This window comes from Pogona vitticeps, chromosome 10, assembly GCF_051106095.1.
Source record: "Pogona vitticeps strain Pit_001003342236 chromosome 10, PviZW2.1, whole genome shotgun sequence".
Taxonomy (NCBI): Eukaryota; Metazoa; Chordata; class Lepidosauria; order Squamata; family Agamidae; genus Pogona; species Pogona vitticeps.
The window spans coordinates 15,205,433-15,228,724 of NC_135792.1; the positions used below are offsets into that span (position 1 = coordinate 15,205,433).

At 43.3% G+C, this 23,292-nt stretch overlaps 2 protein-coding genes across 4 annotated transcripts in view; both read right to left on the bottom strand.

The window, feature by feature from the left end:
• ENKD1 (enkurin domain containing 1) overlaps window positions 1-10,702 on the bottom strand; it is a 42,651-nt gene extending 31,949 nt beyond the window's left edge. For 2 of the 3 annotated variants that reach the window (XM_078380374.1, XM_078380375.1), the window contains exons 1-7: window positions 10,481-10,702; window positions 8,783-9,004; window positions 8,517-8,689; window positions 7,860-8,024; window positions 7,030-7,193; window positions 5,844-5,980; window positions 4,277-4,450 (exon numbers count right to left, since the gene is read on the bottom strand). In XM_078380374.1, the coding sequence (XP_078236500.1) occupies window positions 4,290-4,450; window positions 5,844-5,980; window positions 7,030-7,193; window positions 7,860-8,024; window positions 8,517-8,689; window positions 8,783-9,004; window positions 10,481-10,565 (1,107 nt within the window). In that variant the 5' untranslated portion in view covers window positions 10,566-10,702 and the 3' untranslated portion in view covers window positions 4,277-4,289. Of the gene's footprint in view, window positions 1-3,474; window positions 4,451-5,843; window positions 5,981-7,029; window positions 7,194-7,859; window positions 8,025-8,516; window positions 8,690-8,782; window positions 9,005-10,480 lie in introns of those variants that run through there. The other variant, XM_078380373.1, reaches the window with a different exon arrangement.
• Window positions 10,703-14,996: 4,294 nt separating this feature from the next.
• LOC144584362 (uncharacterized) overlaps window positions 14,997-23,292 on the bottom strand; it is a 182,632-nt gene continuing 174,336 nt past the window's right edge. Inside the window, exon 2 of the mRNA XM_078380369.1 lies at window positions 14,997-17,843. Coding sequence (XP_078236495.1) covers window positions 15,048-17,789 — 2,742 coding nt within the window. The 5' untranslated portion in view covers window positions 17,790-17,843 and the 3' untranslated portion in view covers window positions 14,997-15,047. The remainder of the gene's footprint in view (window positions 17,844-23,292) is intronic.

Genomic DNA, 23,292 nt, shown 5'->3' on the forward strand with positions numbered 1-23,292 from the left:
CTTCAGCAGTATGTGGACCAAGAACTTCCAGAAATATAAGCTGGATTTCAAAGGGGCAGAGGAACTAGAGACCAAATTGCTAACATGTGCTAACATGTATGGAGAAAGCCAGAGAGTTCCAGAAAAACTTCTACTTCTGCTTCATTGACTACGCAAAAACCTTTGGCTGTGTGGCCCACAGCAAACTATGGCAAGTTCTTAAAGAAATGAGAGCACCTGACCACCTTATCTATCTCTTGAGAAATCTATATGTGGGACAGGAAGCAACAGTTAGAACTGGATATAGGACAACTGAATAGTTCAAATTTGGAAAGGAGTACGACAAGGCTGTGTATTGCCTCCCTGCTTATGCATGCAGAATACATCATACGAAAGGCAGAACTGGATGAATCCCAAGCCAGAATTAAGATTGCTAGAGGAAATATCAACAACCTCATATATGCAGATGATACCACTCTGATGGTAGAAAGTGAGGAGAACAAACCTATCCATTCTGAAGGAAATCAACCCTGGGTGCTCACTGGAAAGACAGATCCTGAAGGTGAGGCTCCAATACTTTGGCCATCTCATGAGAAGAGAAGACTCCCTGATGTTGGGAAAGTGTGAAGGCAAGAGGAGAAGGGGACGACAGAGGACAAGATGTTTGGACAGTGTCATTGAAGCTACAAACATGAATTTGAAGCAACTCCGGGAGGCAGTGGAAGACAGGAGGGCCTCGCATGCTCTGGTCCATGGGGTCACCAAGAGTCGGACACGACTTAACTACTAAACAACAAAATAGGTTGTTGGCAGGAGATGTAAGTAAATGTTCGGGAGGAACACAAAGTCCTATCCAGACCTGCTCTCTCCCATATATACTTCACACATTTCGTCTCCATCTCACTCCTTAGCCAAATCATCACCCCCCCACTCAGTCCCTACATCTGAATTCATCCACTATCACATTGACCTGCCCTCCCCACACCTCCCTCCCTCCAGCAACCGACAGAACATGTCTCTTATCCTCCTACCCACAAGCCCCCATCATTGCTCTTCATATGCACATACCCAAACATACTATTACTTTTTCAAAAAAAAAAACCAACCCATCACCTCTAGACCCACCCAACTCCCCTCTCATACATACACACTCCACCTTCTTCCCAGCCGTATGACACCCCTAAAGGAGATCCTCCCCTCTCAATCCCACACCATGCCACGTTATGACTCCTCTGCCCCACATGGACAAAGAGCATCCCACTATGCACTCCCTTCATCCCTTCCATGCCCAACAGCCCTAACCAATCCCTCACGCCATTTATAACATGCCCCCCACAACTCACCCCTCAACAGAGGAATTAATATCAGTTAAGTGTGTTCCTAGTTAATTCCCAACACTTGAGTCCATCTCTGTATTTCTGGAGATGGTGGGCAATGTATAACTCTGCCGGCGTGGATTCATATGCTGGCTTCGAACTATTTTTCCCACATCTCCTGATCTGACTTAGGCAGGTAGAGGTACCAATTGGTGCTTCCCACAAGGCTGTGCTGGGGCTGGATGTTGGTGCAATTATAACATCATTCTGCCCCCAGCCAACCCTTTTTCCTTTGAGTTAACCTGCCCACCCTGGGTCCAGTGTGGCTGAGGTGGTTGCTTCAGGGCTGGATAGGAATTTTGAGTCTGTCTTACCTGATTGGCATATAAAAGGTGGGCAAACGTATTCTTGCCTATCCCACACTGTTTACCCATGGGATTCTGAGGGCTATTCTAGGTTTGAGTCATGTTTAAATAAGTCAAACTGTCAGGTAATGCGGAAGAGAAGGCGAGTTTCAGTGAGCTCCCAAAAAGCACATGGGGTCCTACTGCACCGAGCATCACAGCAACCTAGATCTAGCGTTTCGCTTGCTGGGATGAGGGGTGAATAAGGTATAGTCCCATCCATTGCATGTCTTAGTTCTAGACAATTGGATGGATGGCAGATAGGGAGGTTTTTCTTTCCAGTTTGTGACCATCTGGATACGAGCTGTTCAGGGGACTTGGGATTCACCCGCTTAGGATTGGAGAGGGAGTAAGAGATGCCCCTAGAGCCTGCCCCAGGGATCCACATGACATCCAGGCCCCTCTGCAGGATGAGAGTGATTGGAGGTTAAAAGCAATAAAGTGTGGCCCTTGTTAACGCCAACACCTGGGTCCGTCTATTTCAGAAGTGGGTGGGAAGAGATTAAATAACAGTGGTGGAGGAAAACATTGAATATTAATTTCATGAACTTTAAAATACCATGTGAATAAATCTACAGTGTTTTGGAAATTCATAGTATTACTGTATATTCCAAAGTGTCAATAGTCAACAAGGGACCACAGCGGAATATTTTAACTACAAAAATTCTCAAATGCTTTCCAGACAAGTTTACATTTCTCCTCTACATTTTCTCTTTTGCATTCTTTTTCAACAGCTCCACAGTTCATCCCAAAAGCAGTCTTGACTGCCACTAGCAAAGTTTCATCTACCACCCCTCCAAATGTAGGATATTGTGGCCAAGGGGACGAGGCGGTAGAGGCCCTCGTGGGAGTGCCGTCTCTCCCGAAAGCCAATGCAGGAATACAAACTTCTCCACCTCCGTCTCTGCCCAGGATGGTAAATCAAAGCCTAGACACCAGAGAGTTGGAAGTGAGTCTGCAAGGGTTAAGCGTGTCCACCCAAACGGAGCAGATTTTGGTGGGAAGGGAAGAATGGGGACGGTCGACGGTAGAGACGGGCTTAGGGGATATAAATACAGGATGAGATAACATACCCGGGGGTTGGGAGATGATTTGGGTACAAGACCCATGGACAGGGTTATGGGAGCAAGTAAAGGTTCCACATGAGGAGGCCGATTATAGAAGAAGAAAAGATTTTCACCCCAGCGACCATCATGCTGGGGAAAATCAGAGGCAAGGGAGTGGAGAAGGAGACTGAAAGAAGAATGAGACACAATTGCTCAGGAAGCTGAAGAACGCTGAGCATGGCGAGTGGAAGAAGCCCGCCGGATGAGATACCTACAGGACCGTGGGGAACCTACCCGGGAGAGGGATCCCCGTTGTATGCAAGACATATGGTTTGCCATTGAACTAGGGTCCCCTTTGACACCTATTCAGAGCAGAATGCCTCACTGGTACTAATTAAGCACACTTATAGGAATAAATAACTAAACAGAGCTTGTTTCATGCACTAAGAATACATTAAAAATATATAAAATCAAAATCACCTAGAGTGGTCGAAATGACTAGATAGGCGGGATGTAAATACAATGAATGAATGAATGAATGAATGAATGAATGAATGAATGAATGAATGAATGAATGAATGAATGAATGAATGAATGAATGAATAAATAAATAAATAAATAAATAAATAAATAAATAAATAAATAAATAAATAAATAAATAAATAAATAAATAAATAAAAACACCAAAGGAAACTCCAGGATACTGTACTCACAAAGGCACATACTCAGTTTTGGTTTCTCTGAGGTATCAAATGCATTCAAAAAGTTATTTTATTTTATTTTGAACTATCAAATTGCTTGTTACAACTGTACACATTCCTATAAGCTTCAGGCACTTTTGTCATGGCGCATCACCTATATGTATGGTCCTTCCTGGACTGTTTTGTGCAAAGCCTAAGATCTACTGGAGTGCAATCGCTTCCCAGCAGGTTCTGACCTACTGCACCACTAAATGGGGCTTTCTCCAGCACATACACCCACTCCCTTATGCCACAGAGAGGAATTCTCAAGCTGTGGCTATATATATTTTACAGTTCTCAGACTGGTGGATGTCTCTGCAACAAAGACATCTCCATGCCACCCACTCTCCTTACATATTTTGGGCAATTTAGTCTATTAGTTTGTAAAGTAGCACAGACAAACATATATAGGATAGGGATGAGGAAACCATGACCTTCCAAATGTTGTCACACTATAATACCCATAATCCTTGTCCACTGGCCACACTGACTGGAGCCCTGAACTGGTATGAACTGGAGTGGAAACATCTACCAGAGGGGTGCAGGCTTACATTCTTGACATGGAGGAGTATTTTTAGCTTCCTAACTTCTCAAAGACTGGGTGCTAAGAAAAAAGCACAAAAGGAGAAGTAGGCCACAAGGATGTAGCAGAAAATGTCTGCATCACTGTGACAGTTGAGTGGGAATTGGGGAGGAAGATGGAATCTAAGAGCAGAATCTAAGAGCAAAAAGCAAAATCTAAACTGTACTCTCCCTTATATTCCAGATGGGGAGGCTGGGAAAGGAAGTACCTCTTAGTCCTATCTAAGAGTCCAGTTTGATGAAGACTTTTGGCCGGGAGAATATCTTCAGTGCCTCTTCAATCTGTGACAGCTTCTTCTCTAGGGTGATCTGTCGGGCTCGGACACTCAGTGAGTCAATCCGCACTGGAAGTAACAGAAGCTCTTTCAACAACTGCTCTTGGCCTACCATAGAAGAGGAAAGTGAACAGGATACAGTTCAGACTCCCTATATGGCTAAAAGAAATTTCAGTCAATTCACACAAAAATGATAAACCAGAAATCTGGAGAATCCTGGCTTGCTGTAAACAAACTCCCAAACAGGTCATGTTTCATAAGCCCAAGAACAAACATGGCTTACAATTCTGGTTTATGAAGGGTGCAACCATCCAAAACTACAGATTCAGATAACCTGCTTATGATGCACAGCCAACTGCTCTAGCACTGAGCATGAAAGGTAAACTTTCATATTCCACAATTCTACAGGAGTCACCACCTGCTTGAGAATTTTTGTTTACCATTCCATGTGGACAAGCTATGCAAATTTTGAAACAGGCTGATTAATTATGCTGCTAAATAAAATGAGTTCTTAAAGAAGAAGCTTTTCTAAGGCCCAAGGGAGGATGTGGGGTGGAAATGCCCTTTTCCAAATCATAATTCATAATTTGTAAGTAGTTATATAATACATCAAACTTTTTCCAATTAACTGAGAACACCTGCTCATCATTTAGTGATATGTCAACCAGACATCGGAATCCAAAGAGACATCATAGAAGGTCCTACAATATGTAGCTGGGAATCTGAGGTGAACTTCTGCATCAGATTTAAAGATCAAGGCCCTCAGAAGAACTAGATGAAATTGCATCAGAGCCCAAAAGCAAGAGTCCTCCTTGTAAAAATATCAACAGAAACCCACGCCAGACACCATGTGGCTGCCAACTTGCCTGGGCAGAATTCTTGGAGGTAGAGGGGGTTCCCAGATGAGGCCTAGGAGAACATGGCTAAATCAAATATCACGAGTCAATTGCTTCCTTGAAGGGAAGGCCTTGTAGGGTGGGAAGGCAAAAGACCACATGAACCTATGGCTATCTGGGGCCACACGTAAGAAGGTGTTGCATCTTAAAGACTGACAGTTTATTTCCATGTGAGCTTCTGCGGATTATGATCTCCTTCCACAGACACATCAAGGAATTATAATTATGAGAGCTCACACTGAAACATATCTGTTAGTCTTTGAGATGCAACAACTCTTTTGCTTTTTTTTACACATATAAAAATAGCTTTATATGGCTAACAGCTACCCTTCTGAAGATTTTGTTAGCTAGTTTTTGGGGGATTCTCCAGAAGCCAAGGGTTGAGAAAGAAGGCACTTACAAACTATACTATTCCCAGAGTTTCTCTTTCAATGTTTACACAAGAAGCTGCAAATAAGGTCCAGCTTCAATTCTCACTATCTCTAGTTAAATCCTTTCAAGGCTGGGAAAGACCTCTGTCCATGACCCTGAGAAGGGATTTTCTTAGGCAGCATCAAGGGCAGACTTAGAAGCAGCCTGAGATGTCCCACTTCAACACATCTTACTTTGTTTGAGGTTGCTGAGAGTTTCTAGTCGTTGGCTGTCTGCCATCATGATATGGCCTGGTGGGCTGGCAGGGTCAGGCATGTTGCGCTGCCTCTCTTCTGCTTCTTTCTGCCAGTTGTTCTTCCTCTCAATTAGACTAAAAGCAAAAACAAGAAAACAAATAAAAAAACAGAGCAAGTCAGCAGTGACAAGAGGAATATGGCAGGGAAAGCTAGGAGGAAAGGAGAAACACTTGACTTCATTTTCTGGCCTCCGATTCCCACAAAGCCAACACAGCAGCCAGAAAGCTGCTGAAAGAAGAGATGTATACAGATCAGTAACACTGCCTGTGGGAGAGAACTTGGTCATGAATCCCACTGAGTGATAATAACTTATAACTTATCTCTCAATTCAAGCTACCGCAGCCTAACCTATCCAGACTCCCAAAAACTCTACTCAGAGACGTTGTAACAACAGAGAATCTTGGGCAATATACAAATCAAAGCCCTCTCATCATCTGCATTCTTATTTTCCAACCCTCCCCAATGCAGCTCTGACAACGATCGTATAGCTCCGTCCTTCAGATGCTGTGGGCAACAATTACAACGCAGAATCCTGAAGCACATAAAGCTGGTCCTTCAAAGGGAGTGCAGCCCTATTCAATTATGTATATATGGACTAGAAGCTTTCTCAGGAAGGTAAAGTGGGGCAGAACAGAGGCTCTCAGGTAACCAAATTCAATAGAGGACATGAAAACCCATGGTCAGATGTTAGACTTGTGCATGGGCATGATACATCCATCAATCCTTTTGACAGACAAAAGTATAGTCTTGGATATATGAGAGGATAACTCACACATCTCTGTAAACTCAGATTAGACCTACTGTATATATTTTACTGCCTCAGGCAAAGAATAAGTTGGCACTCCATCTCATTCCAACTGGGCTACCAGATAGTGGTACCTTCTTCCAACAGTGGTGATGGAATAGCATTTCTCCATCAAACCCAAATATAACAGATTAGTTTAGCAGGTATAGAAAAAGCAAGCCAGGAAACTTCTCTCTTCCAACGTTCTCCTGATGCCTCCCAGCATCTGCCACCTGAGACAACTCCTTCACTCTGCTCAAATGTAGGTCCAGTCCTTGCTGGAAAGACACTTTCCTCATTCTAGCTACCTCCTGAATAGATGGGGAAGTTAATACATACTAGTGGGGGACATGACCCTTCTGCTTGTCATTGTATTCTTCCTGCTCCTTACGTTTCTTCTCTAGCACATTGATTAGTGATTGCAGGGAGCGCGAACGTTGTAGCTGGGCTCGTTTGGCATTTTGGGCATTGTGGCTGATGAAGTCCACCTCTTTGCTGTTTTCCTGAATCACAAACAAGAGAAGGGTACAAAGGTAGAAGGCACAGAGATTTTCAAACAGCAATTTCAGAAACATTGTTTTTCAACACAGTAAGAATGGCATAGACTGTTCAGCTAGGATTTGCAAGAGCACTTGGTCATGAACCTCACTGACAATAATTTTTTCAACCTACCTACTTCACTTAATTTTTGTAAGAATAAAACAGAAACAACAACCATATAAACTACTTTGAATCTTGAGGTCCACTCCAAAACAATGCTTCTACAAACTCCTTACAGGAAAATGTGATATAAGCATAATATTATCATTATCATGGTAGCTCTCTGGGTGATCTGAAAAAAAAGTGAGCATTTCTGATTCTTTTTCTGATTCTGGTTTACAGACAAGTCCTATTTATTTCTTGGCTACCAAATTAAGAAAGCTTGAGGAGAAAAATAAGAATACAGTAGATTGGTGTGTGCAAGCTCCAGTTCTGACAATAAATAAACACCTGCACTTCTATATTTGTTTATTTTGTAATTGTATGTTCACTATATAGGCTGTGGACCCCACAGCCCCTAGCAGAAAACAAAGCAGATCTCACAAATGTAAATGCTCCACTGGTTGTTGCATCCCTTGAAATGTGTGTTTAGCAGGTTTGCTGGGAGCCCCAAGCCCCCACTCGCATACCTTGACACTGCCTGGTTGTCCTTTTATTTCAGCAACTGTGTCCGCTGTTCCCTTCAACTGGGAAGGATTTGGAGACATTGACCTCCGTGGATGAACTCCTGTGCCACAGCGAGAATATGCTCTCAGATAGTTTTGAGTACTGGGGTTTGGAAGAACAGGAGACACCTGGGAAAGGGAGAAAGAGATATAAGAGGACAGGGGAGAAAGTAACTGCATGGTCAGGGACAGTTCCACATTGAAGAACAACACACAGTGTGTTCACTGCCAGTACTCTCACTGAATGAAACTCAGTTTATTCATGCCCTCACCTCTTTCTTAATTATTATGCTTATAAATTAAAACCCAGTAAACTTAAATCTTTGCACTACAACTCCAGGGCCAAGGGACTCTGGAAATTACAGTCTTACCTGCCCTCCCCACTTTTCCAAGTTCTGTTAAAAATAAAGAGGACCTTTTAACCACTCACTCTGCTTTCAGGCTGATGCCTTCCCTGAGTCTTCTGTCTGACTGGTGACCTTCTGTGTTTATCACATGTGCTCTATCACAAGCAGTTCCATTATCACCCTGTCCCAATACGGCATCTTCACTGATGTGGATTTGCATGTCTCACCCAGTAAGCAGTGTGAGCAACAAAATTGCTGCACAGGCTTAAAATACCTGCAACTTGGCCTTCACTTTGGACTCCACATTCTCATACTTCTGAGATTTCCAGAGGGCTTTCACAGGCTTGGGCTGGCTTAGCTCCCGAGCCTGCTCCTTCTCTCGGCATTTCCTCTGAATTTCCCTCATGCGCTTCAGATTCTCCTTCTCATGGTCCTTTTGCTCCTTGCCTATGAGGGAAAGAAAGCACATGGTTAACATATAAGCTGAAATGCTGGGACTGACACACTGCAGCTGTGTCTGTCTTGCAAATCAGCACTTACACTTTGGTGGCCACTTCTCACAGAACAGCCCATCCAGCTGCAGCAGGGCACCCACTGAGCCGTTCTGACTCCTCTCCAGAACATCCTTGGCATTAGGTTTAATCCGTGGAGGAGGGACAGTGAGGTGAGTGCTATAGTATGTGGGATAGAGGCTAAACTCTGGTGGAATAGGACCAGGGAACAGGTCAAGCTTCACATCATTTCCTTCTAGTCTCCCTCGGGCTAAAGATATAAAAAGAGAGTTAAAAACAACCATAGCTGTGGGGCAAATTTAGAACTCTGCATACAGAGGATTTCTGACACCCTCAATTAAAATTATCAGATACACTGGAGAAAAGCCTGTATCTGAGATCCTGGATAGGTGCTACCAGTCAAAGGAGACCTGGACTGGGAAACATATTGGCCTGCAAACGTTTTTGCACTGTGACACCCATAAGCCCTAAAGCCAACATAAGGTGGCTTTACAACATCTGAAGAGCCAACACTTCCTCCAGCCCTGAAACAGACAAAACTAGTCTAACCATGTTGGGGGGTTAAATTCAGACAAGGGGCCAAATTCATTTCCAAAGTTCTTGGGGGCAGTATTCCACTGGTGATTATAACCAAAGGCAAAATGAAAGGACCAAAAATTCCAGACTGTACAAAGTTGGAGATCTATGAAACAATTATGTCATAAGGAAGTAGGTGTTGCTTTACAGGGAAGTCCAGAGGGCCAGATTAGGATTGCAGTGCTTTATTTATCTTGAGGGCAAGGGGTTCCCCAATATTGATGTAGAAGGCAGCTTGCAAAAGGCCTCTTTTTCCAAAGGGACAAAAGTGTGGTCACATGACTCTAGCTCTTTTCCTGTTCCACCATAACCTGTGATATAAAGAATTCTCCTAAAGCAGTGATGAGCAGCTCCTGACACTATTTAATTTTTTGTTATTTATATCCAGCCTTTCTTTTAAAAAACCAGTGCCTGGGACAGATAAAATTATTTTTTAAATTGCTAAGTTTTAACATAATTATAATTTAGCACAGCCATTGAAGCACATCACTTAGACATATTTAAAATTATTGTTACGTGCTGTCGAGTCAGAACTCACTTATAGCAACCCTAGAAGGGCTTTCAAGGTGAGATATTTAAGGAGTTCCACGCCCCCAATGAGTTTCCATAGCTGAATGAAGATTCAAACCCAGTCCTCCTGAGTTCTAGTCTGTCACTTTATCCACTACACCACACTGGGTAGCCTATATTAAAAATACACTAATTAAAAAAGGAATAAACAGCATCCACAGTTGAAAACTACTTCTGTGGCAAGAGACCCCAGTAACCAAAGCTTGGTGTAGTGGATAAAGTAAAAAAAGGTTTTTGCCCATTAATGGATGGACAATAAAGATAAAGCTAGCCTGGCCTAGTTTTATCTGGCTTGGCCTAGCCTGGCAGGGAGTTTTGGAGCTTGCGAATGACCACAGCCAAATCTCCTACTACAGTGGTGCGGAAAAGCCAGTATAGGAAGTTTGGAGAAGTTACTTTTCAGCCTACAACCTGCAGAATTCCCTTGCTTTAAAGGGAGGAGCAAGACGTAAAGAGAACATCAGCAAAGGGGCAGCCCTGTTTCTTTTTTTTTCTGGTCTTCCTGTCTTCCTATCCATCCAAATGTACTTTCTCCCACAAAATAACCAGTAATAGCACTGAAATCATTAAACACACTCACCTGATAGGCAGCCTCTGTAATAATGTGGGCAAACGGTAGGGTCTGGGGGAATGGGCCCCGTGATCTTGGATGGCCCCTCTGACATCTCAGCCTGAGCTCTAGGCCAGCAACCAGAAACTGGAATGTTTTTCTTTCCTTACACTTGGCACACCAAAAAGTATTCCCCTTTCTATTGATGAAACATCACAAATGTATTCGGAGGAGCACAGATTTGTAGACAACCTGTCAGAGGGGAAGAAAACATTAATTTAAAGCATTGGTAACTCATGGATGTTAACATGAGGCCACAAACTTGCACACGGGATTGCTGTATAAAACACAAGTGCAGGCTTCCAGCATCTATTTTGCTTTCTACTAGAACCACAAGATCCAACAAGTGGAGTTTGTGCTACGAGAACTCGTAAAGACTTATTGTCCCTCAGAATTTGTTTTGCTTATCAAAAAGCACAGTCCTTTCACACAGAAATCCACATCTGATTTGGCTGCCCCAAGCTTTCTTCATTCAACAGTACCTTGTATTTCAGACTTTGGGGTAGGGGAAAGGAGTCATTGTGATTGTTGTTACATAATTAGAAGTCAGGTTCCCATAGCCTCCAATCCTTGCTCCACAACTACTGCCATCCACTTCCTTTCAATGCTATGGAATTTCCCTTGAAAAACTCTCAGGGAACATTCTAAACATAATACTATGAGGGTTCAAATTTTACCTCCTCTGGTTTCAACAAAGACACTGGGGACACTGGCTTTAGAAAATCATAACTATGTTTTATTGGAACATGTAACAGCAAGTCCGTATGCTCAAACTCAACTTCTGCATTGTCTCTTGTCGTCAATGGGTCCAACGAGGGCATCCAAATGTCTTTATTAAAGAGGTTACAATTTGAGTCATTCCAAGGTCCCTTCGCAAACGGGTTACTGCTTTCCATCTCAGCAGCTCCTGCCTCAGGATTTAATAACGGGGTAGTCTCTTCATCTCACCCCCTCCAACTCATAAGGGTCTTCCTCTCCTCAAAGAGGGGCCCACGGTCCATCAGGCATCCCTTCCGCTGGTCGTCCTCCAGACGCCATAACCGACATTCCTTTTCCTGCCTTTCTACCGCCGCCTTCTCTTCCCTGAGCCGTCTACGCCACTCTCTGGCTTCCGACTCACCTCAGTAGGAAGGACGCGGTGGCAGCCCCCTTCTCCGTCTGTAAACAGCTTTTTCCCTAGGGACCCGCACCTTCTGCCATTTTCCCATCCATGGGTCTTCTACCCATATCATTTCCCAACCCCCCAGTATTACGTCCACCTCCCCTTTTATATCTACCATTCCCGCCTCTACGAGGGACCTCCCTCTTTCTCCTCTACCCGCCAAGTCACTCCCAGTCTGAGTAGCCACTGTCATCTTTGACAGTTCCTGCTCTAATTCCCGGGTATCAACTCCCCGCTGTATAGTCTCGATGGGTGGTGTAGGCGGGTCTGTCTGCGCCTCTTGTTCCTTTTTGAGGGAGGACGACACCCCGTTGAGAGCTTCTACCCTCTTGCCTCGCATCTCACAAATACATCCCACTTACCTAGCAAAGACAATATGAGGCAGATCACCACTGTCTTGCAGAGAAGAAGGAGATGGTTGGCTGGTGTCCAGAGCTAAATAAAAACTGTTTACTCTAAACTGTAAACCAAGGGCAACAATGAGATAGCAACAGAAGGCCAAACACCTTCCTCACACTTTTCTTAGGTGGAAGGAAAAAGGCAGTTAACAAGGCACTCTTGGCCTCATGCCAGCCACAGTACTGTGTTTATTCTGTTAACCTGAAAGGTTGTTTGTTAAGAGCAAAGTACAAAATAATGATTTAAAAGACTACTTTTCCCTACATAGGCAAAGAATAATCAGATTCTAAAAGCTACTGCCCAATCTTCCTACTGTGCCACTAATAAAACGTGTTTGAATGAATACTTTTAAATCACCTAGCCCAGTGGTTCCCAGTCTTGGGTACCCAGATGTTCTTGGACTACAACTCTCAAAAATACTGTCCAACACAATTAGTGGCGAAAGCTTCTCGGAATTTCAGTACAAGAACATCTGGGATGCAAGGTTGGGAACCACTCATCTAGCCCTAAAATTGAACCTTTTCTAATTCCAGAACAAGCTTTACTAATCAAATCTTAAATCTAACCTAGCATATTTTGTGTGTGTTTTGAAACACATAAAATAACTGGAGCAGCATTTGTGGACTTAACAGCAGCATATGATAATGTCCACCATAAATTGCTGCTCAAAAATCTCTACCTTCTTACTAAAGATTGTGGACTAACAGAACTGATTGCTGTTCTACTTCAAAACCAAAGGTTCTTTGTTGAATTTTTAAGTAGGCACTGTCACTGAGGAAATAAAGGAACTGTCTCCCATAAGGTTTTGTCCTGGTACCATTACTGTACTTTTTAACATTTATACAAATGATCAGCCAATGTTCCTGTATTCAAAAAGTTTCAGCTATGTGGATCTTGCCTTGACAATCCAGAAGGAAACTTTTGAGGCATCAAGCACAGCTAACTTTTGCATTAAAATATATTTCCTTATACTACAAAAACAACCAGCTGAAACCAAATCCTTTTTTAAAAACAGGTCTATGCCTTCCACTTAAAGAACAGAGAAACGGAGAGGAAGCTCCAAGTTAGCTTAGAAGGCAAGATTTTGGAACATCGCTTAATCCAAAATATTTGAATGTCACCCTGAATCAAACACTGACCTACAAAAACCACTGTTTCCAAACAGAAAGTTGTTAGCAGAAATAACATACAGTACCTAGGAAACTGTTTGAGTCAACTGGAACTGAACTCCCACAAAAAATAAGAATAGCTTTGTCCATGTGCTACTCCAGAGAAGAATATGCTAGTGCTGTATGTTATGAATAAGCACATACCAAACAAGTGAGTGTAGGTCTTAATGAATCGTGCAGGATTATTACTGGCTCCCTAAAACCTACCCCCACAAACACTGAAATAGTCTATTATTTGGCTGTCACTGCCCCTCTGGAAGTATACCGAGAAGTGGTAGCAAATAATTAAATAAGGTAATTCAGCACCAAATCCATCCACTTAATGGGCACCAACCTAGACAACAGCTAAAGTCAAGGATAGGTTTTCTGCACACATATAAATATTAAACCAGAAGAGACTAGGCTGAATTTATAGAGATTAAAAAACAATACACCTTGCTGAATAGATGAATGTCAAAGAGTGTCTTCCACCAGGATAAAATTCTGGCTGGATGATCTAGAAGCCATTAATACACTTCAAAGCAAAGTAGGAAGATTAAAGATCATCAAGTAAAATGGGGCTATTTGGATACAGGACAAATTTTCTGTGAATGTGGAAAAATCTGATCAATGCAGCATTTTTGTACATGCAATTTATGCCCCATCACATGTATTAAAGAAGCTCTAGAAAATGGCTGAGATAGCACTACTGTATTACACTATTATCTACCAAACAGATTTTTACTTTTGCCTCTTTCTCCTTTGATTCTTTTCCTTCTCTTTCTTCCATGATCAATTCTTCCCTTTCTAGTACTTCTCTCTCCCTTTTCTCTTCCTCTTTCTCTGAGGTTTCTATTTGAGGGGACAGCTCACTCTGTTCTTTTTCTCTCTCTCCTATTTCTCCTTCACAGTCCATAATTTTAAATTGTGTAACACTGTGATGCAAATAAAAGAAAGCAATTTGGAAAAGGAACATTTAAAAGGTCTTACTGTACAGGTCAATTACTAGAGACATGGTGATGTTATTTATTTATTTAAAATAATTTTACTCCACCTTTCTCCTTAAAAGTGACTGTGACAACCCCAGACCTACTGGAGTATGCCACACTTTAATTAAGCTGCCACCAACCATTCCCTATAAGAAGTCACACAGACCAGGAATGGATTTTACTAAACAAAAGAACAAGGTTTATTTAAATAACAAACAGGGTAAATAAAATGATCAGGTAAATAAGATACTGTAACGTGGCGTAGTCTCAATCATATACATACAACAGTTTGGTTCACACAGAACACCTTAAAGTAAAGCACAGACCCTGAACCTATCAGTTCTGGCTACCTAGATAGAGACCTGAACCTATCAGGTATGTACTAACTGACACACAGTTGTACTCAGTCTGACACACAGACTCCCACTCCAGCTTCTCCACACCAGCTCTAAATATATATACAGTACAGCCCCTCCTCCCTGATGTCCCGCCTTCCACTCCCCATAGGATGGAACTTTCCCTCCAAACCCATGACAGACAGGTACCATCAGTGCTGTATGTAACACCTCCCCTCTTTATAAGTTGTTTTGCAGGGGAAAAGCTAAAGTGCTTTTCTCCAAAAAACAACCAGGATCAAATCACACAAAAACAGTTATACAATAACACAATCCCATACTTACACTCTAGGTTAAACATATCACTTATGCATTTTAACATTCATATTTACAATACATTAAGTTACCTTTATTAACACAAACCAAGCCTGTTCAAAAAAAAAAACAGGTACATTTAACTTTTGGTCACCAAAATATACATAGTCCCTGGTTTCTTCGCTGTCTTCACTCTTCGGGTCTTCTTGACAAGGCGTCAGCAACACAGTTCATTGACCCTCTGACCACCTTCACTTCAAAGTCATAATCTTGCAGGTTTAAAGCCCACCTCATAAGTTTACTATTATGGGTTTTCATTGTCTTTAACCACTGCAGTGGTGAGTGGTCAGTGCACAGAATAAAATGTCTTCCCCAGATGTAAGGCTTGGCCTTCTGGATCGCGTATACTATGGCCAGGCACTCCTTTTCCACAGTTGCCAAATGTCTCTCACCTTTCTGGAGTTTCCTACTCAGGTAGGACACTGGATGCTGGTCACCATTTTCATCCTCCTGGCAAAGAACTGCTCCTACCCCGCTGTTAGACGCATCGGTGTAGATGATGAACTCCCGGTCGAAGTCTGGAGCACGCAGCACTGGATAATTGATGAGCGCCTCCTTCAACCTCCGGAACGCCTCCTCACAGTCGCTGGTCCACGGGATGCGGTCATCAGTCTTCTTCCGCGTCAGATCGGTCAGCGGAGTCGCCATCTCGCTAAACCTTGGAATGAACTTTCTGTAGTAGCCCACCAACCCAAGAAATGATTTGTCTTTTTTCTTGGTGTTGGGCCTGGGCCAAAGCACTTCCTCCCCTGGGTTAAAGTGCCTCTCCCTGGCTTTCTGCTCATACCAGGTTTTCTTTCTAACCTTCTGAGCTTGCAGGTTCTCTGCTGCTAGCTCTAGGTTTCTCTTTAGGTCATTCATTAAAGAGTCTATATATGTCACAACGTCTTGTGGGTCATCCTGGGTGATCTGCTCCCAATTTTGCTTGATTAAATCAAGTGGCCCTTTCACCCTTCTCCCAAACAAAAGTTCAAACGGACTGAACCCGGTACTGGCTTGTGGCACTGATCGATAAGCAAACAAAAGGGATTGCAGCTTCTGGTCCCAATTGTTTGGATTCTCTGCCAAATAAGCCCTAATCATGCGCATCAGAGTCCCATTGAACTTCTCCGTTAACCCATTACTTTCGGGGTGATAGGCATTGGTTTCCTTGTGTTTAATTCCACAGATTTGCCATAACCGTTTCATGAGCTTCGATGTAAACGATGTGCCCAAATCTGTGATTATTTCTGAGGCAAATCCCATCCTGGACATATACCCCACCAAGGCATCTGCCACTGTGTTAGTTTCAATGTTAGTCAAGGGTATGGCTTCGGGGTACCTTGTGGCATGGTCCACAATGGTGAGAATGAACCGGTTCCCCCTCTTTGTGGCCTTGGGCAAAGGTCCCACAATATCCACTCCTATACATTTGAACGGGGTGTCAATCACAGGCAAAGGGCACAACTTCGCTTTGGTCCTGTCACGGTTATTCCCCTGCCTCTGACACACATCACATTGTTTACAGAACTCCTTGATCTGCTTCCCTATTTCAGGCCAGTAAAAATTCTGTGTGATTCTCTGCTGTGTTTTGTTCACCCCTAAGTGCGCAGCAAACATGTCAGAGTGCCCCCTTTGTATGATCATGGGGCGATACTTTTCAGGTACCACTAGCTGACTTCTGATCCCATCTCCCCCTTTTGAGATATCCATCAGGGTCTCTCTATATAAAATTCCCTTTTTCTCACGAAATCTCGCTGGGGTTTCAGGTGTTAACTGGGTGTCTGTCACCTTTTCAAAACACTTTCGGAGAGTGGCGTCTGCCTTTTGCTCTTGGCTAAATTTGCTGTCTGTGGTTAAGGTTTCTACCACAGCTTCGGAACTACCCTCATCTGCTCCAGCCTCGGGCTCTTCAATACCCCCCTGAACTGTCCCTGTGGTAGCTTGTGAGCGTGTAATCACTAGCACCCGTTTCACATGTTCAGCCAGGTCATTTCCCACGAGCACGGCTGCTGGCAGAGTCGATGAAATCGCTAGCCGCCAAACTCCCCTCCAGCCTTGAAAGCTCACAGGTACCTCAGCTACTGGCAGTGAGATCACCTGCCCCTCAATCCCTGCCACCTTCAAGCTCTCATTTGGGATTATATACTGCCTAGGAATAATATCTGGATGGCACAGGGTCACCTGGGAACAAGTATCCCTTAGCCCCCTATACTGATGGTCAAGTATTCCTACGTCCACCCCTGCGGTCTCAAACAATTGCGAATCTGTCCTAATTAGTAAGCAGCGCTTGACCTCCACAAGAGGACCATTTTCCCCAGCCTGATCAGCAGATGTAACTGTTCCAGATTGAGTAGCCATGGCAACAGGCTCCCTCAGTGGCAAGGAGCTTTGCTCTTTCTGGACACAGAACACAGCTTTTGGCTTGGTTCCACTCAGATCATGAGGCAAATTTCCCTTTAGCTGCTTCCATTTCTCACACCCTGAGATTAGATGGCCCTTTCCTTGACAGAAATAACATTTTCTGCTGTACTCGGAGTCTTTCTCATCTGGTTTTGGTTTTCCCTCCAAAATCTGAGGTCTAGGTGGTTTCATGTCTGAGGGCTTCCCTTCACCATTATTGTTATTCCTATTTCTACTCATTATTTCCATCTTCTTCAGCTCAAACACCATTTTGTCTACTTCCAACAGTCTCTGTTTCACTTCCCTTTCAAACGCCAGTTCCCTCACCCTCAGTTCACGCAGTTGGGCTCGGAGCATTTTTCTGAGTTCTGGGGTCAGTTCTCCCGTGTTCTCATCCTGCACTGAGCCAAATTCCTCCTCAGAACCTTGGTCTACCTGTGGGTCTCTTACTTCCCCCATTTCTGCCATTTGGCTTCGAGTCAAGGGCATAATCCCCCCAGAACAGGCTGCCTTCAAAAGTCAAGCCTCAAAATAAAATGACGACTTTTTTTCTTTTGCCTCAGAAACAGCCTTCTATAGATTGCTGCTGTTCCTTCAGCACTAACTTGCAACTGTTGCCAGGCAGAATCCACCCCCTCTGCTAGGCCTCTCAGCAGACAGGCTAGATCACTGTTACTTCACACAGTTTTGCCTCAGCTTTTTTCCCGCCAAAACGGGTTGCCTCAGAGCTCCCTAATCTAGTCCCCAATCTGAGTGTGCACGTTCTTCCACTAGCCTACCTCCCCGTGAGGTAAGCCTAGAAGATTACCTACGCGCTCTCAGATTTTCCCTGACTAGACCCCCCTTGCTCTGGGCACACTTGCCAAGGCTTTGCTGGACCACCGGACAACTGGACCAGTCGTATCCCACCGCTGCCACCAATCAATGTGACAACCCCAGACCTACTGGAGTATGCCACACTTTAATTAAGCTGCCACCAACCATTCCCTATAAGAAGTCACACAGACCAGGAATGGATTTTACTAAATAAAAGAACAAGGTTTATTTAAATAACAAACAGGGTAAATAAAATGATCAGGTAAATAAGATACTGTAACGTGGCGTAGTCTCAATCATATACATACAACAGTTTGGTTCACACAGAACACCTTAAAGTAAAGCACAGACCCTGAACCTATCAGTTCTGGCTACCTAGATAGAGACCTGAACCTATCAGGTATGTACTAACTGACACACAGTTGTACTCAGTCTGACACACAGACTCCCACTCCAGCTTCTCCACACCAGCTCTAAATATATATACAGTACAGCCCCTCCTCCCTGATGTCCCGCCTTCCACTCCCCATAGGATGGAACTTTCCCTCCAAACCCATGACAGACAGGTACCATCAGTGCTCTATGTAACAGTGACTACTTGGCATCAGTAGAAGACAATGTTGAAAAGCTAAAAACAGTAAGTATACTGTACATCTATTACAAAATAATCAAATACTGCTTTAAGAAATGGTAAACAAAAACAACACCAAAACACATTCAGAGCAGCAAGGCACAACAATCCATTAAAAACCTCACTCTGACAACAAGTCACTTTTTAGGTGATCAGGAGGTGATTCTTGTAGTGTCATTGAATCGGAAGTGTTGGAATTGGAAAACTGTACAGGCAACGGTGAGGAGGTTTGTCAGTATCAAGAAGCCGATGTGTCGGGAGGAGCCTCTGGCAAGTGGCGCTTGGAACTTGCAGTACCATGCTTTGATGGTACCAATTGAGTATGTTGGCGTGATGTGAGACATGTGTAGGCTTTGGTATTGTCTATGGATACAGGTGAGGGCCCAGTATAAGTCGTGGTAACCTGTAAAGAGGATGATTGAACTTGTGAGAGTGTAGCCAATTCAGCAGATGGTAAGGAAACTTTAGTTGATGGTCTTGGTTTCTTCAGAACTGAAAGCGGCTGAACTAAGGTATCTTGAGTATGGTGTCATTTATGAGCCTTGCATGGTTTCGGTACCAAGGAGGCGGAAGATGAACAATATCATCCTCAGATGACTGGTGGTAGCCATGCCTCAGATGATATCGAGGAGGTGATGGAGAGTCTGAAGCACCAGGAGGATAGTAATACGCATATCAAAGACACTTGGGTTAGACATAATGCCCAGCATCGGTCTGCCGGTATCAGTATGAGCAATGTTGGTACTGCTTGGCTGGAGGATCATAATAAACAGGAGGCTCATAGACAGTGACTCATTTAAGCTGATGGTGTCGAGCCTGAGAGTCATGTGATAGCGACAGGCCTGAATGTGTCGGAAGCTGTGAATGTCCAGTATCGGATCGGCCAGTGTCCGGTGTATGGTGGAGTTTCGCCTTCCACTTACGCAGGGGTAACAGATCAGCAGGGATAGATGCTGAATCCGATTCACACACGGATACAGAGCAACCCATAGACTTGGGGCTCAAACAAGCGGAATACGGGAGCTGAGGTATCTGTCCACGATGGAGACTGAGCCAAAAGAGGAGAGGGTGGTTGACCATCTGGAGGTGGGATGGAATCACGGTCAGAATCAAGATCTATGATAGGTTGATCCTTGGTAGTGAGTTGTTGAGCAGGAGCTTGGGGATCATTAGAAGACTTTTTCAGTTTCTTAGGTTTGGAATGGACTGGTTTCGAAGTCCTGAGGACTTTGCTTTAGAAAATTTCAATTTAGGTTTGGAAGTTGTCAGTAATGGAGAAGTAGTGGTAATGTCAGTAGGGAGCAGAGGTGGCTGTGAACCTTGTGATTCGTTCATGGTAGATGGTGGACGTAGGGATCGCTCCCACAGAAAAGACAGTCACTGACGATGGAGTTTGAGGGCTTGTTTTGTTAAGTTTTTACAAAAATGACAAGAAGCTGGTTGATGAGATTCTCTCAGGCAAAATAAGCAAGAGTCATGGCCATCAGAAAGAGGCATCTTATTCGGGCACAAAGTGCACCTCTTAAATGGCCCTGCGGGTGCCATAAAAGGCAGGAGAGGGTGTGGGGTGGGGTGACGGTAGAAGAAGGGGGAAACAGATCAAAAGTTTCTCACAATTTGAAGTATTTTACTTTTTCTTCTATATAGGATTGATTTTCTATTTTTTACTCTTTTTTGTTTTAAGTATTAAAGAAACAGTTGTGAACAGAGAGCTCGTCATATGATGAGACCTCAGAAGCGGCAAAAAGGAACTGAGGCAATCGCCAGGACGGGTGGACCATGTGTGCTAGGGGGGTGGTCCTGGCAAACTCATGTTTGGAGACCTCTGTGCAAGCGCAGATTAACCCATTAGTGTGCATTCACAGAGAACCACAAAGAAGAATAAACAGTTTATCAGCAAAGAAAACAATGCACACAAGCACAGCTAACTGACAAGAAAAGGAAGACATTTAGCCCAAACTCAAGCTGTGATAAGAAATGGACTCTGATGGGAATAAAATACTCAGGTTCCTACATTTTAGTTTTTGAAATAAAACATATACAGTGGGGTCTTGACTTGAGAACTTAATCCGTATTGGAAGGCGGTTCTCAAGTCAAAAAGTCTGTAAGTCAAGTCTCCATTGACCTACAGTGCATTAAAAACCGATTAATCCCGTAACAGGCCGTTTTTGTGCCATTTTGGATTTTTTCTGGTCTGTGAGTCAATTCTCAGGCTGCAAGTCAAACCTAAATTTTGCGGCCAGAGAAGTTTGTAACTCAAAAAGTCTGTAAGTCAAGCCGTCTGTAAGTCAAGGGTCCACTGTACAGTGGTACCTCGACTTACGAACATCTCCACTTGCAAACATTTTGAGTTACGAACGGCTCCGTTTGCAAAATGTTGCTTTGACTTGCGAACGGAGCCTCGACTTACAAATGAAAAAAACTTTCCTGCTCTTTTTTTGACCTAAGTTCATTTTAGGTCAAAAGAAGAAGAAAATTCTCCCCCTAGTGGTAGAGTACAGATTAACCACCTTTGCATTAGTTCCTATGGGAACTAATGCCTCTACTTACAAACAGCGCCTCAACACATGAACGAAAAACAGCCTGAACAGATTAAATGGTTTTCAATGCATTCCTATGGGAAATCTTGCGTTCCAATACGGATTAAGTTTGTACAGGTACCACTGTATCATTGTTACATGTTAACACTAACACCACACCTGATCTATCTTTTCAACCAGGAATAGGTTTACTTTACTTTTTTCCTCCAGTCACTTTTTTAGCACTATCCCAAAAGCAGAGCCCATTCCCTTCAGCACACTACAGAAGTCACCTTGCAGTACAGCTAGGGCAAGACTTTGGGACAGATGCTCAAGACATCATACAGGATTTCCCAGTACAGCAGCTAGGTGAGCTTACTGGATGTGGGGGCAAGAAAATAATACCCACTGCCATTTAAAAATCTCTCCCAAGACCATTCAGTGTTATCTTTAAAGAGGGGTGGGTAAGCTGTGGCCCATCAAATATTGTTGACTGTCTCGAGCTTGGCCAGTGGGGGCAACTGTGAAATATCCTCCCCTTGGAGGCTCTACACCAATGTTGGCATTATTTCAGCACCAGGTCAAAAATTCTTATTTATTAAATTATTTATGTCTTTAGGGTTGAGGGCCGTGGCTTGTGCAGGTTTTAATCTTTTAAGTAGCACACTTTACTAATTGTTTTAAATTGATTTCATTTTAAATGGTTCTGAACTTCATTCATTCATTCAATTTCTATGCCATCCATCTGGCTACCAAGGCCACTCTGGGCAGTTCACTCCATAATAAAATAACACTTTAAATAAATTCACAAAACATATATTTTTTTATTTAGGCATCCTTCAGTCTTGAGAGACTATGGTAACAATACAAGAAATCAAATGTCAGTCAACTTAAACTAAGAAAAAGACAACATGAAAACAATCAATAAAGACAAGGTGGTGGAGCAGAGATAACTTCAGCACTGAAAGCACCATTGTGCTCTGTCGATGTAATATCTGGAGGAAAGCCTGTCTAAACAGCCATGTTTTCAAATATCTCTTAAAAATTCCCAGTGAATGGGGCCAGGACTATTTTGGTCAGAAGTTTATTCCAAAGGTGGGCAGCAGCTACTGAGAAGGCCTGGTTTCTGTTTTTCTCTTTCCAGGCCTCTCTCAGGTCAATGTTCTCAATTGCCCAGCCTGAGAAGATCAAGTAGATTAAGCAGATCTCACTGGAAGATATTCTACCAGGTATGGAGGTCCCAAACTGTTTAGAGCCTTGTATGACAATCACCTTGAAGCTGGCACGGAAATTAACATCTCATGCATTTATTTTATATGGCCCTGGAACCCCGAGATCCTATGATATACAGTACTACATTATGTGCCCTCAAGTCAGAACCAACTTAGAGCAACCCAATGCTCTTGTAAACTCAAGACGGTGGTTTCCATTAGGGAGTCAAACCATCTTGTATTTGGGCTTCCTCTTTTCTTTCTCAGCATTTTCATTATATGCCCAAAGCAGGACAGCCTCCGTTTCAACATTTTTGCCTGCAGAGATAGGTCAGGCTGCATTCGATCTAGGACCCACCTGTTGGTCTTTCTGGCAATCCAGGGTATCTGCAAAGTTCTCCTCCAGCACCACATTTCAAATGAATCTTTTTTTTCCCCTGTAAGCTTTCTTTACTTTCCACTTTTCACATCCATTACATGGTGACCAGAAATACAAGAGTGGCAGTCATCTTGTTCTCCAGTGACAGATCCTTACACTTGGTTATCTTTTCTAATTCCTTCATTGTTCCCTTTCCAAGTCTCAATCTTTTTCTGATTTCTTGGCTGCACTCTCCATTTGGGTCGAAGGTTGAACCAAGGTATACAAAAATCTCTTAACTATTTCAATTTCTTCATTGTTATTTGACTCCCTGAAGCAGGTGTTGCCAACACTGCCCCCCCCCCCAGATATTCTAGGACCAACTCCCACATATCCTGGCTTAGTGGTGAAGGCTTCCGTGAGTTTTAGCCCAAGAACATCTGGTAGCCGGTGGTTG